Source organism: Dendrobates tinctorius, unplaced genomic scaffold, assembly GCF_039654945.1.
Source record: "Dendrobates tinctorius isolate UK_male_01 unplaced genomic scaffold, ASM3965494v1 ptg000162l, whole genome shotgun sequence".
Classification (NCBI taxonomy): Eukaryota; Metazoa; Chordata; class Amphibia; order Anura; family Dendrobatidae; genus Dendrobates; species Dendrobates tinctorius.
This window is the reverse complement of record NW_027361829.1, coordinates 45388396-45402824: the sequence shown is the minus strand read 5'-3', so window position 1 is coordinate 45402824 and position 14429 is coordinate 45388396. Positions and strand designations below refer to the sequence as shown.

Sequence of the window (14429 nt, the reverse complement as noted above, 5' to 3'; positions counted from 1 at the left end):
ATGGCAGTGTTGGATACTGTAATAAACAGTGTTAGCTACTGAGAAAAGAGCAGTCTTGTATAAAACACAAGTCTTAGGCTTTTGTGTCTTATTTAATGGTAAAAGAAAGTCATTGTTCACATGATGTAAGAGATGACAAAATAATTTATTATTTTTACATACAGATTAATTTCTTGATAGTTATTTTTTATTATACATTTTTATAGCGCCATTTATTCTATGGCGCTTTACATTTGAAAAGGGGTAAGTGTAGACAAGTACAATAAACATGCGCAATACAAGACACACGCATGTACAGAAGGAGAGAGGACCCTGCCCGCAAGGGCTCACAGTCTACAGGTTAATGCTGAGCAGTTTACCAGCTAAGGTTTAAAATCATGCTGTAGTAAATGTGACACATTTATGAGCACATGTAGGCTTGCCATAATGTACTAATCTACTGCTAAGTCCTGCCCACAAGTGGCGTAGAAGTGAAAAATTGTTGTACATTACGTGATAAATATTCTAAATTTATCTTCTAGAAATTGTATGTCAAACCTTGTTTTAGCCTACTTTCACACTAGCGTTTCCTGGAGCTGCGGAGGGTTGCCCATGGCCGCATCTCCTACTGTCAGCTCCGCCTATGGGCGCATGACGCTGCATGCGACCTGCGTACCCTATCTTTAGCATTGGGTACGCAGGCCATGCGCTGGTATGCATTTGCCGGCGTATGCGTCCTTTTGATGGTGCGCCGTACGCACCAAAATGCAACACTGTGCGTTTGGCACAGGACAGCGCACCGTCAAAAGGACGCATGCTCCGTCAAACGCATACCTGCTCACGGCCTGCGTACCCAATGCTTAAGGTAGGGTACGCAGGTCGCATGCAGCGTCATGCGCCCATAGGCAGAGCTGACCAGAGGAGGTACGGCTGTGGGCGGTGGCCACGTGCATCCCTCCGCAGCTCAAGGAAATGCTAGTGTGAAAGTAGCCTCACTGTATCGCTGCAGTCAGTAACATTAGGTGTAACACTGTCCTGCTGAGTGCCCTCTGTCTGTACCAATTCATGTAGGCACTAGTAAGTTTATAGCTTGCAGTGAGAGCAGGCGAGCCTGCATATGTGTATACAGAATAATATGCGGCTGTCTGGGTGGCAGGAATGTTCCCCCTCCGCCCTTCAAATGCCTGTAATGACAAACTACTTTTAACCCTTCAGATGCTGCACACTAATGGGAAAGGTACATTCATAAGCATTTATGTTCCATAAAACCCCTAGTAGTTATTATTATTATTGTGCCATTTATTTCATGGCGTGTTACATAATTAAAACAAGTACAGTAATCTTAAACAATACAAGTCACGACTGGTACAGGACAAGAGAGGACCCTGCCTGCGAGGGCTCACAATCTACAAGGGATGGGTGAGGATACAGTAGGCGAGGGTAGAGTAATGTAAAAAAACAGTCTAAAAATTGGTGGAATAGCAAAGAATCTGGCACTAAACATCTGACTTGGCCCCAGTGTCCTGTTATTTATCGATGTGTGTTTCCACCAGAAAATCGGGATGTTGAGTGCAACACCAAAACACAAAATCAAAACTTTGCCAAAAAGAATCAAAGGTGGTACTCCCGTCCCTTGAAAGATGCTTTATTTCACAAAGATTAAAACATAGATGCAGAAGAGTTTTTTTTTGGGACACATGGACAACGGTTGATAACCATTCCAGGACCCTTTTAAAGTGCAGGAAGGCACGAAACAACAGTCGTCCACCATATGTCCAAGAAACTCACTTGCATCTGTTTTAACCTTTGTGAAATAAAGGATCTATCAAAAGACAGTAAGTGCCACCTTTATTTTTGGCATAGTTTGTGCAAGAACAGTATGTACCGTGTGTGACTGCTGTTTCGTGCCTTCCTGCACTTTGGCATTTAGTGTTATTTATACACACAAATAAATATATATATATATATATATATATATATATATATATATATATATATATATATATATATATATATATATATCTCATATGTCTGTGAGTATAAATAACACTAGATGCAAAGAAATGGTACAAGGAATATGAGGTACAAAATATAAATTTTATTCTTACTGAAATTCACATACCATACAATCACGTATAGATGCCTCTCAAAATATCAAAAAAAATCGCTAGCAGCTTGGACAGAAAAACACTTCCAACTCCACTATATAAACCATTAACCAGTGCGTGGAATGGCATACAATACCCATTTAATCATACATAATGCCGCTAAGAATCCATGTAAAAATGCCCACAATGACAATTCATATCCTAAACATAGTGCCTGGATTTCTATACCGCGGACTAAGTCCTATCTATGTGAAGGGGACAACCATAAAAGCGCTACTCAATATAAGGTTAGCGATACCTGTTTGTGTGTCCAAGCTGTCACCGCGACCTACCCCGACGCGTGTTTCGCCTGTTCTTCCGGGTGCGTGTCTAAGAGGAGGCTGGAAGTCCTTATAAATTACCGGTGACCAATCACATAAGCGGTGACGGCCCACCAATTATTTAGCGGGGTATGTGTGAATGACAGGCTAGGAGTACAGCGGCGTATCCGGCGCCGAGACCGCACCTCACAGAGCCACCCACTTCCGGACAATGGGCCGCTGACAACCGGGCGGAAGTCCAGCGATACCATTTTGATGCCGGGACTGGGAGACTCGGGGCGATCCAGGCAGCGCATGCGCACATATACCCTCCGTAAAAGTGCATAGTGCCTAGTGAAACATGAAAAATATAAAGTGCTTAGCTTAAAACCAACTTGACCTCATTTGCATATATCAAAGCAAACATAAAGCTCATTATATAAAATTAGACAATATTTTTAAAAAACCTGGGCTACAATATACCCAAATAGAAAAATCGCAAAGCAAATATATACTAATGTGAATGAAGTGAATAATAAATGTAAGATTATATAATTTGCCCAAATTAATATACTCACACACTGTAGAATAACTCCAATAATGCGGTAATTATGAACCCTAAAACAAACCACTGGAAACCCAGGCTGTTAATATTACCTATGGATACACCATATGTAAAATACTATAGAGGTGCCTAGACCACTCTGATATCCAAACCATATTCACATTATTGGAATACCTAGACTAAGGCACTAAAATTATGCCCCCATATATTCGCAGAACTAGTACAAAACATCATAACAAACAAAACAAGTCCCATTGGAGCAGATTAATTATTTCTATCTCTTCAAGTTCTTGAACGCTTCCAAGGGTGGCAATTCCAGGTGCATCTTCACAAATGTATTCAAACTCGCAGAAGATCTTCAGAAAGAGTCCAGGAACATCAATGGACACCAGATGAAAAGATTAAGGACTATCCTACATGGATGAACAATAAAATGAATAAACACAAACTACAAACAATAAAAAGCAATAAAACCAAAACCCCCATAAAACTCCCTCAGGACAAAGAATACTATAAAGCAAATCAATTACAAAAAGGCCCCAAACCCAAAACTTTCATTAAACCCCTGCGGTGCTAATGAACCCAAGCGGTAAATCCACCTACTTTCTATTTGTGCCAGATTTTTGCTAATGTTAACCCCCAGTGTCACCAAATCAATATCTTTGATCTTCAAACCATTCAGGTTGCATTGATGGTACTTCTTAAAATGTTTGGGTAATGTTTTTAAAGTTGACTCTTCTTCGATAGTCTTAGCATTAGTGATGTCCCGATAATGCTCACGTGTACGAACTTTAAGCTCACGTGTGGTTAACCCAACATAAATCATGTTGCAGGGGCAGGTTGCATGGTAAATCACACCACGAGAGGCACATGTAATGTTTTCTGATATTCTAGATCTTGGTGTTGTCAAAATTGCAGAAAGTTTTGGTCTTGATGTGATTAAGGCATGCCTTAGGGCAGGGCTGTGGAGTCGGTAAGCCAAACCTGCGACTCCGACTCCTCAATTTCCCTTACACCGACTCCGACTCCACGACTCCGACTCCCACACATATTGCTTATATTTAAGTGAAAAATTTATTGTAGTACAATGTGAACCTCAGACATTTAATCATTTTTATGATCCAATAATCAAGATATTTAGATAGAACAGAATATATATTGGTGTACTACCCGGTTTTCATTCTTTTTGGTACAGATACGATATGGATAGACAGATATGGATAAATGGATAGATAGAGCAGATTTCTAATCTGCTTTTGCTATTGAAAACATTATCTATGAGCTCAAAAACCTTTCAGGTGATGCAGTTTTTTAAAAAGATGATCAGCTTTTGCAGCTGAAAAACGTATCCTCAAAAAACACAGGAAAAACGCTGTGTTAATGTAGCCTTAGATCAGGAATAGAACAGCCATTTATAGGACATTTCATAACTTTCCCAAACTCCTATGAAAAAATATTCAGCACATCCTGCATTGAACAACTGTACCCAATTTATTATATATTTTAGGAGTCGGAGTCGGTCCATTTTATACCGACTCCAACTCCGACTCCACCAAAATGAGCTCCGACTCCGACTCCACGACTCCGACTCCACAGCCCTGCCTTAGGGTACCGTTACACCTAGCGACTCACCAGTGATCCCGACCAGCGATATGACGCGGTCAGGATCGTTGGTACATCGCTAGGTGGTCGCTAGTGAGCTGACACACAGGCAGATCTCACCAGCAACATAGCAGGGGTCGGGGGTCGCTACTTACCTGTCAGACGAGGCGATCCTGCGTCCTCCCGCCCGGCTCCACGCATCGCTCGTCGGCGCCACAGGAAGCGCCGCAGGAAGTGACCGACGAGGAATGGTCCAGGAGCTTCTCGCGCGATCAGCGATAACCAGCGGGGGAGCCGGTCGGAGGTAAGTATCACATGCAGAGATATCGCTAGCAATATCGCTGCAACGTCACAAAATCGGTGACTTTACAGCGATATTGCTAGCGATATCGCAGTGTGTAACGGGGGCTTTACATAGGCCACACGGATAAAAACCCGGATCAATATTATCTCTAGGGATCCTATCCCCCGCCGGACTTTATAAACTATGTACTAGCAAATCACGTAGATTTTTGGATCTTTTAGCCACAATAAGAGGTTTCTCTGGTAAGATCTTTTTCAAAATGGGATCCGAGTGAAGGACCTTCCAATGTTTCTGGAAGATACCCTTAAATTGGTGCTATTTATTGTGGTATGGAGTAATCATATGCACCTGATAAGTTGTATCCTTTTTGTAAAAGAGGTCATTTCTTGATGTACTTAAGGCTCTCCGTTAGCCTCTTCGTATACTACTTCTACTGTAGCCTCTTTCATGAAACCTCTGACAAATCTGCGGCTTGAATTTCAAAATCTTCAGCATTTGTACAAATTCTTTTAGCTTGGAAGAATTGTCCTATGGGGATCGCTTTAAGGGTTGCTGGAGGATGCGAAGATGTTGCATGTAAAAAAGAATTAAGGTACTGTCACACTTAGAGATGTACCAGCAATATGACGCGGTCAGGAGCGCTGGTACATCGCTAAGTGGTCGCTAGTGAGCTGCCACACAGGCAGATCTCACCAGCGAAATCGCTGGGGTCGGGGGTCGCTACCTACCTGTCACACTAGGCGATCCTGCGTCCTCCCGCCCAGCTCCACGCTCGTCGCTTGTCTCTCCACAGAAAGCGCCGCAGGAAGCTGACGACGAGAAACAGTCCTGGACGTTCTCGCGCGATCAGCGATAACCAGCGGGGGAGCGGGTCGGAGGTAAGTATCACACACAGCGATATCGCTAGCAATATCGCAATGTCACACGTTATAGCGATATTGCTAGCGATATCTCTTAGTGTGACAGGCCCTTAAGTCGATGTGGATTTTCTGAACAGATCCATAGACAAAACACCTTTCTCATCGGCCTTGATTAAAAGGTCCAGAAATTCAATCGTTCTTCCTGTCTTGAAAGTAAGTTTAATATTAAGATTATTATTATTCAGGGACTCCATTAATCTTGATAATTTAAGTGTGGATCCCTCCCAAATTAACCAAATGTCGTCTATGTATCTCATCCAGCCTACAGCTAGGCCGGAATGAGATACAGGATCAGTGACAAAAATCCTGCATTCCCATAGGCCAAGAAACAAATTGGCATATGATGGGGCACAACATGCCCCCATTGCAGTCCCCTGACATTGCCTATAAACATTTTTAAAAATAAAAATGTTGTGGGTAAGTGCATACTCCAACAACTGTAATACCAATGATACTAAGTCCTTATCCATATTGGTTGCATTTAAATACCATGATGCAGCTTCCAAACCATCCTCATGATGTATCGAGATATATAGGGCCTCCATATCGGCCATCACCATGGTAGCGCCATCACTCAATGAAATACCATCAAGTCTGCGTAACGCCGAATTTGTATCCATAATATAGGACGGTAGGTCCCTCACCAAGGGTTTAAGATCATGGTCAACCACCATGGTAACAACCTCACAAAGGCCCCCATTATCCGACACTATGGGCCTACCGGGTGGATCCAATGCATTTTTATGGATTTTTGGGATCAAATAAAAAGCTGGATGCCGGGGATGCAGTTCCTTAACGAAATTCAACATTTTTTTCGGAATACCACCCCTAGTAAAAGCCTCCTCCAGTATTCTAATTAATTCCTTGTGAAACAACTGCAATGGACTCACTGATAATTTCTCAGAACAGTCTGTTATTCAATAATTTAAATGCTTGCTTCTCGTACATTTCAATGGGCCAGATTACCAGGTTCCCCCCTTTATCTGATGGTTTAAATACAACCTCAGTCAGATTCTGCAAACTGGTAATAGCCTCACGTTGTAACCTGCTGCAGTTGGTAGTACCATAGCCACTATGGCAAAGCTGTTCGATTTCATCAGTTGCCAACCTGGTAAATACATCCACAGCAGGACAGATACTTAGTGGTGGAAATTTTTTTTGCTTTATTAAAAGGATCTAGGCCTGTAGAGGGAGAAAACGTCAAATCCTTTTCCAAAACAGATATTTGAATGCTCGATAGACTGTGCTTAGACAAATTAATTACCTTAAAATTGTCATTTCTGCCTTTTTTCGAATGTTTCGTGAAAATATCAGCTTGCCTTTTAAATCCACCATTACGTGTCCTATGTCTGGTAAAGTAATTCGAATCCCGTTCATTATTAGAAGCATTACATTCAGACATTGATTATGTGGAGCTAAAAGATGATTCTCGTTGTCGAGGTAATTTAACCACATCTTTCTTGAATTGCCATCTTTCTTCGTAGTCACATTCCTTTGATATTTCTTAATTTTCCTGTCACAAATTTCTTTTTCCCATTGCTCCATATCATCATTAAGATCTTTAGACCATAAATCAAGAAGATCTTTTTTAACATCTATCTTTATCATATATATATATATAGTGTGTGTGTATATGTATGTATATGTATGTATATATATATATATATATATATATATATATATATACTCTTTAAGATTTAGGTTGCCTTTAACGTAAGGTAAAGAAACTAACATTAAAAACAATATGTAACTTTAGCTATCATGTTAATTGCCACAAATACCATTTGCACTCTTTTTCGGCTGTGTAATGTGGTATGCTGTAGGGAGCCAATGAGCTAGCCTCCCTGCCGCTGCTTAGCTCTGGGCATCGTGTTTCCTCGGGGGCGGTGAGTAGTCGCCTTCCTACAGTGAGGAGCACATTGTTTTGCTCTCACTGATACTTGTGTGACCTCTGCAGCCTGTGAATGTGCAGAGCAGGGTGTCTCTGAAGAAGCAGTGGGTGTGATCGGGTGATCAGTGTGTAAGAGCGAGACTGTTCACTGCCACCCAGGTGACTGCAAGAGAGCAGCTGCAATGGGAATGAAATGTCCTTTTCTTCCTGCAGCTAAGCTACACATCAGACAGCCACATATATCTGGAACATTATTTACTTGCTGTAATCACTGACTGCAGGTCTGACTGCAGGTAAATGCCAGACTTCGTCTCATGACTGGTTCCCTTTAAGGCTGCCTTTCTTGTTAACTACAGTTATTGACAAGTAACTATTCCTCCACCTGTCTTTCCCCCGTCTCTCATACATATGCACTCCTGGCCAAGCAGGAACGTGTTCTCAATGAGTAGTGCTGCCAAAACCACCGGCAGCAACTTATATGCGCAAGAAAAAAAAGGAGCAGGTGCCACTAATGCATTAAAATTGGTGGTCTGCTTAAAGGGAACCTGTCACCAGGTTTGTGACACAGCAGTTAAAAATATCAGGCTATTCAGTGTCTGTGCTGCATTCCCTAAATCCTTTTGTAACCTCCTGACTTCCCCTGTACACCCTAGAAAAACCTTTTTAATTTCTCCCACGCTGTATGGTAATCTTCTCTGTCCGCTCTGATGGTGTTGGTTTTGAACCCCGATTGCTGCTTGCCATCCTCCTTTAATTGATGTGGATGACTCTTCCTGCGCAGGAGAAGTTAAAAAGGTTTTTCGGGGGTATACACGGTGAGTCGGAGTTATATAAGGATTTAGGGAATGCAGTGCGGACTCTGAATAACAGGATATTTTTAGCTGCTATGTCACAAAACTGATGACAGGTTCGCTTTGTATCGCTCAGCTAATGTCAGTGTCCACCTTTTTATTGGTAAAATGAAAAGGAATCTGCCATAAAGAAACTGATGCATTCAGCTTACCTGACTTGTCTGTTTTAGTAAATTCTAGTATTCATGGTATAAATAAACATGGTTCTCCAACATATTTCCTTAGTCTGCCGTGTCCTGTCTTTTCACAGAGTGAGGGGAACATCTAACTATAAATGTATTCATACGTTACAGGAGGCATAATGAGTTCTAAGAAAAGATTCTCTGGCATTGTCATTTTATGGCGAATGTATAGATTTACTGAGACTGAATTGTCTAATCTCTGGAGCCTTTTAAGATGTTTTCCATAAATTAATAACAATACCTACTTGAAACTTTAATCAGTTGCCCTTTGGTAAGTTTTTTTTTTTTTTTTCTTTTCACAGAGTCTGCAAACTATTACTTCTTCATAATTATCAGATCTGGTGCAGAAAACATGGTGGCTACCCCACTTACAAGTATTTCCAGTTCAATGAAAGGAGACGCTTTGTCCTTTTCAACTATATTTACTCTGTAAGTAATCATTACTTTTCTGCAAATGAGTTCCTGGATTTCAGAAGACCTTTGTGTATATGAAATCCTCGCTGCCAGAATATCAGAATTGCACCGTCTGTTGTGATACGTTTTTAGTTTATGCCTCCAGTAGAGTTACTGATTGTAAATAATTTATTTTTTCAGTGAAGATGTGTCCAACGACTTTGAGGTTTGCATAGATGTCTACAGCTTGGTAAGTTAGTAGTTTAGAGCATGTGTTTGTAGTGACGGCATGCTGCATATATAATAATTTTACACTGCATATTTTAGGCTCAACAAAAAGAATTTCCCTCATCTGATAAGAGGAAAAAGGCTGTGAAGTCAAAGGTAACTAATTAATTTAGGTGTTCTACCCCATGCATTATACTTCAGCTCATTTATGAGATATAAATAGATCCCTTGTGGATCAGCTTCTCGCATATTTCTCAGATTTCTGCAATTCTTCTGGCATGTCTTTAAAGGGGTTGTCCATTGCTGAGACAACCCCCTTCTCAATCACGGTTTCCACCCAGTACTAACCTCCAGGGCTGGCGCCGTTAAAGCACTGTGGCACTGGCTCTTGGGCATCACGTGACATTGTCCACTGGGATCGTGTGCAATCAGCACTGGCTTCACTTTCTGAATTACATATATTCAGAGGAAATGATCCCTCGGGAGACCCAGTGCAGACAATGATCGCTTTTTGGGGTTCAGGTATTGAGTGCCCTTAAGACAGCTTTGTTTAATTAGACCACCCTCAGCAACTGCACAGTTGTCTGGTAGTTTGCTTCAATGTAGTTCAGATTACAGATTTTATGGCTCGGAGCTCTGCATAGACTGGGTACAATTTGGATCCACTTCTCAGCATGTAATTGAGTAGTTGTCCCTGCATATAAACAGAAGGGTTATCTTCCATTGAAAGCAAATATCTAAAAAATGTCAAGGGGGGTTCTTTAGTACTTTTATATTGATGGCCTAGCCTTAGGGTATCTGATTAGTGGAGGTGCGACACCCAGCACCCCACCTATAAGCTGTTTCTGGCGGTGGCTGGATCTGCTCATTTGGGAATCTGTACAGCTCCATCTATGGAGTAATGGCTGCGGATGGGTACAGCAGATCCACCCCCTATTTGAATCAATAGGGGGCAGGTAATGTATTAACTCTGTGGCCACTATGCTATGCAGTTGAGAGAGCTGTGTAGTTTCTCAACTCTGAACATTCACCCAATACTAGGAACATCTCATTGGAGGGGGTGTCAGGCATTTCACCTCAACTAATCAGATGTTGATGACGTACCCTAGGGGTATAGGCCATCAGCATAAATGTCCTGGATAACCCCTGTAACATTTTTAAGATATTTGCTGTCCGCACAAAAGTAAGAAAACTTTATCAATCCAGCTTAACACCCACTTACAGGTACATTAAAGAAAGCAATTAGCAGTTCTTTAGTTGTGATCTTTAACCTTTTGGTATTAAATGCTGCTTTTTTTGCCCAGGCTCGTCACAAAATGCTGCATCTTTCTGCTTCTATAATACAAAAGCTTAAGTGTTTGGTATGATTTTCCTATGGCCTGCTTTTAGTGTGACAGTACTCTATACTGCACAGGGTGGACAGTGTGTTAAGTAATATTTAGACCATTTGTGAGGAGATTAAGTGGCATAATGTTTAGACTGGACTTTGTTGTCTGTTCTTTTAGCTGTTGAATCATCAGTGTCCTATTAGTCTTTTCTTTTTTGTACTTGCTACCGGACAAAACTGATAACTGGACAAGGAATAACAATTGTTCCTTTATTCTATTACTAGGGTAGAATAAGTAATGGTTTCTGGTTCTTGGTTGCCTTGTATGTATTTAAATCGATGGCGTATCCTTAAAGACCATATGATCTATGGTCATCTGATTCCTGGGAGCTTCAATGATCTGCAGTGTTTATTGCACCACATACAAAGTAAAAAATATACAGAGCAGACCATATGTGACCAAGCTGCACAATGTATGGTACACTGAGGACCAGATCATAAAAATGCTTCTTTACATTGTATGCAACGATTCTAATAAATTGACATATATACACACACTGGCACTGGACCTGGGGCATGTATGGAGTGCCGCACACATGTATTTTCCACATGGCGATTGAATGGGCACATTATGGTGTTTTTATGAGGTGAAGTTATATCCAATATTACTGAATATAAATGTACAATGAGGCCTTTTCATCTGAGAATTAGTCACTGCACGCTCTTGGGTAAAGCCAACTACTCCATGGTATAAAATGAGCACCATCTTTATTTTCTTACAATCTCTCACAAAAACTTCATTTTTCCTCTCAGATTTTTGTTTCACATTTAAACATTTCTGTATGTAATTGTCATTTGTTATTTTAGGCAATTACTCCAAAGAGGCTTTTGACTTCAATTACCGTAAGTAAAACTTTTTTATGTATAGCGGAGGAACATCTTAAAACCCCAAATAGTTCGCTTAAATTTGGGCTGTTTTATTCTAGGCCTGTTATTCCTTTAACGTGATTCTGTCCCAGTTTTTGCTTTAGAATCTGAGCGCTGCATAATGTAGAGACAGAGACCCTGGTTCCAGCAATATGTCACTTACTGGGCTGCTTTGAGCAGTTTTGATAGATCTCTGCTTATTCTGCTGTAGATGTAGCAGTGGTCAGAATGCTGAACCAGGTAAGCTGTGTATAAGTTGCCGCTCATTGCTTGGGGCTGGGATACATAGATCAGCTGGCGTGGATTGCATAGCCCTCTTGTGATCATCTGCTTATAAAACACTATTGAAACTTGCAAACTGCTGATCAAGTGGGATAAAGCAAAGCGGCAAGGAACAGTCAACGGACATATATCAGAAGCTACCATACTTTTTTTTTTAATGAATTGCTTTTAGGTAGCACAACTAAGTGTAAAAGAAAAAAAAATCTGGGCAAAGATGTATAAAACCTTTTAAAAGGAAGACTTATTTAACCCCTTAGTGACAGTTCCAATTTGGTACTTAATGACCAAGGCAATTTATGAGGTTATAGCTCTGGAACTCTTCAACATATCCCACTGATTCTGAGATTATTTTTTTTTTTTGTGACATTGTACTTTGTGTTAGTGGTAAAATTTCTTCGATATAACTTTTTATTTATGAAAAAACAAAAACTTTTAATTTTTGTACCCTTAAGTCAGAGAGTGGTGCCACACAAAATAGTCAATAAATTTCATTTCCCGCATGTCAACTTTACATCAGCACAATTTCGGAAACATTATTTTTTTTTTGTTAGGACGTTATAAGGGTTGAAAATTGACCAGCGACTTCTCATTTTTCCAACAAAACCCATTTCTCTCTCCCCTGATGTGCTAGATCATATCAGAGGAGAGAAATTAAATGGGAAATCAGATTTTTTTTTTTTTTTTTTTTTGCAGTCGCAGTTATTCCGTTAACGGCAATCACAACAATGGGGTCGGTAAAAACCGACCTGAATCTTTCTCTGGGGTCTCAGCTACCCCCCGGTAGCAGAGTCCCCAGAGAAATTATTACGCTGGGGGGCGCTATAAACTTATTTCTCAGCACCGTTAAAAAGCAGCGCTGAGATATAGGTACCCTTAATTGCCGTCGTTAAAAGGCGTATCTACGGTAGTTCAGGGGTTAGATCTAGTTTTTATGTTACATGTATTTCTCCTTCGCCTCATTGGGGGACACAGAGACTGTGGGTGTGTGCTACTGCCGTCTGGAGGCCGACACTAAGTATACAAAAAAACAAGTTAGCTCCTCCTCCGCCGCATACACCCTCGCCCCGATAGCGGGCGGAAACCAGTTTTTTGCTTAGTGTCTGATGGAGGCACACGCAGTCTGGGTCTCTCCAGACTATTTTTTTTTATTTTTTTTTAACATTTTCTTGCTATGAAGAGGAGACTGGGGCGACGGACCCTATTGAAAGGGTCCGATCTCCCCCAAACATCAACGGGCGAGCACGCGCGAGTATCCCTCCGCGTATCCTTTCCCGCACCGAGGGACATCTCTGGGACTTTTCCCCAGACATCTATTTTTCTTTTTTATTTTAAAGAAGATATGACCGGGGCAACGCATCCTATTGAAAGGATCCGATTTCCCCAAACCATCAACGGGCGACCACGTGCGAGTGTCCCTCCACGTTCCCTCTCCCGCGACGTGGGACAGTATGCCAGACTTAGCCCTGTCCACCCCTAGGTAGCGAAACCATGGGCTTGCACAGAGGCACAAGACTAGTCTGTGCGGCCCCACGGCTACGCCAATCGGGTACTGCATGGTGGCGGACAGTCCCTCTCCTCGCCCAGCCAAGGCGGACGGAGCTAGGGTGCCTGCACCGTCCGAAGATGTGGTTTACCTCAGGGTAAGCAGGGCTCCTGGGCAGCGGGAGGTCAGGGCTGCAGCGTACTTTCCAGGGGCTGGAGCGGCTCCCCTCTCCTGCCTGCAGGCAGAGCAGGAGGGCTTCCTCGGGGCAGCAGCGTGTTCCCCTTCTCCCTCGCCACGGCGCTCGGTGGCCGGGTGGCCGGGCGGGGGAAGGAGCACGCCGGGCTGAGTAGAAGGCCCCGGTGCGGCGGGCGGGCAGGGCCGAAATTTAGCTTGCGGCCTAGGCCGCGGGGAAGGCCCACCCCCCGGTGCGGCGGGCGGGCAGGGCCGAAATTTAGCTTGCGGCCTAGGCCGCGGGGAAGGCCCGCCCCCCCGGTGCGGCGGGGGGCAGGGCCGAAATTTGGGCCGCGGCGTTGGCCTAGGATACTGGGCGGGCGCTGGACAAAAAGGAGGCCCCGGCGTCAGAATAGGGTAGGCCGCGGTCAGGAAGCATCGCAGCCTACCCATGGAGACAGCAGTTGGGAGACAGCAGCTGGGAGCCTCCAGACTGCAGTCGAGCGCCAGCAGCAGCACAGGAGCACGGGGAGGCAGCCGGAGCTCGGGTAAGTGCGACCCCGTCTTTGCCACACTAGGGCAGGTTGTCCTCCTTCTCCTCATACCCCTGGATGCCATTAAAAAAAAAATATATAGGAAAAGGTTTTTTCCGCAGTATGTCTGGAAAAGGGAAGAAGCACACCTTCCTTTATACCGCATGCATGTCCTGTGGGGCTGTGTTCACGCGAGCGCAGACCATTAAGATATGTGAGGCCTGTAGTTCCGAACGCGCCCAGGAGCCCTCCCCGCCAACGGAGCCCAGGGGGTCGGAGCCCCCGGAATGGGTGTTATCGTTATCTCGGTCTATGGCTTCACTTACGAAGGCGATCGAGACCCTTCAGGCCCCGGATAGGGGTAGAGACAACGGCTCTCCGGTT

At 43.0% G+C, this 14429-nt stretch overlaps 1 protein-coding gene across 1 annotated transcript in view; it reads left to right on the top strand.

The window, feature by feature from the left end:
• The window catches only part of ANLN (anillin, actin binding protein), a 120584-nt gene that overhangs the window by 66288 nt on the left and 39867 nt on the right, over positions 1-14429 (top strand). The window contains exons 15-18 of the mRNA XM_073549992.1: positions 9004-9130; positions 9296-9344; positions 9422-9478; positions 11517-11552. Of these exons, the coding sequence (XP_073406093.1) occupies positions 9004-9130; positions 9296-9344; positions 9422-9478; positions 11517-11552 (269 nt within the window). The remainder of the gene's footprint in view (positions 1-9003; positions 9131-9295; positions 9345-9421; positions 9479-11516; positions 11553-14429) is intronic.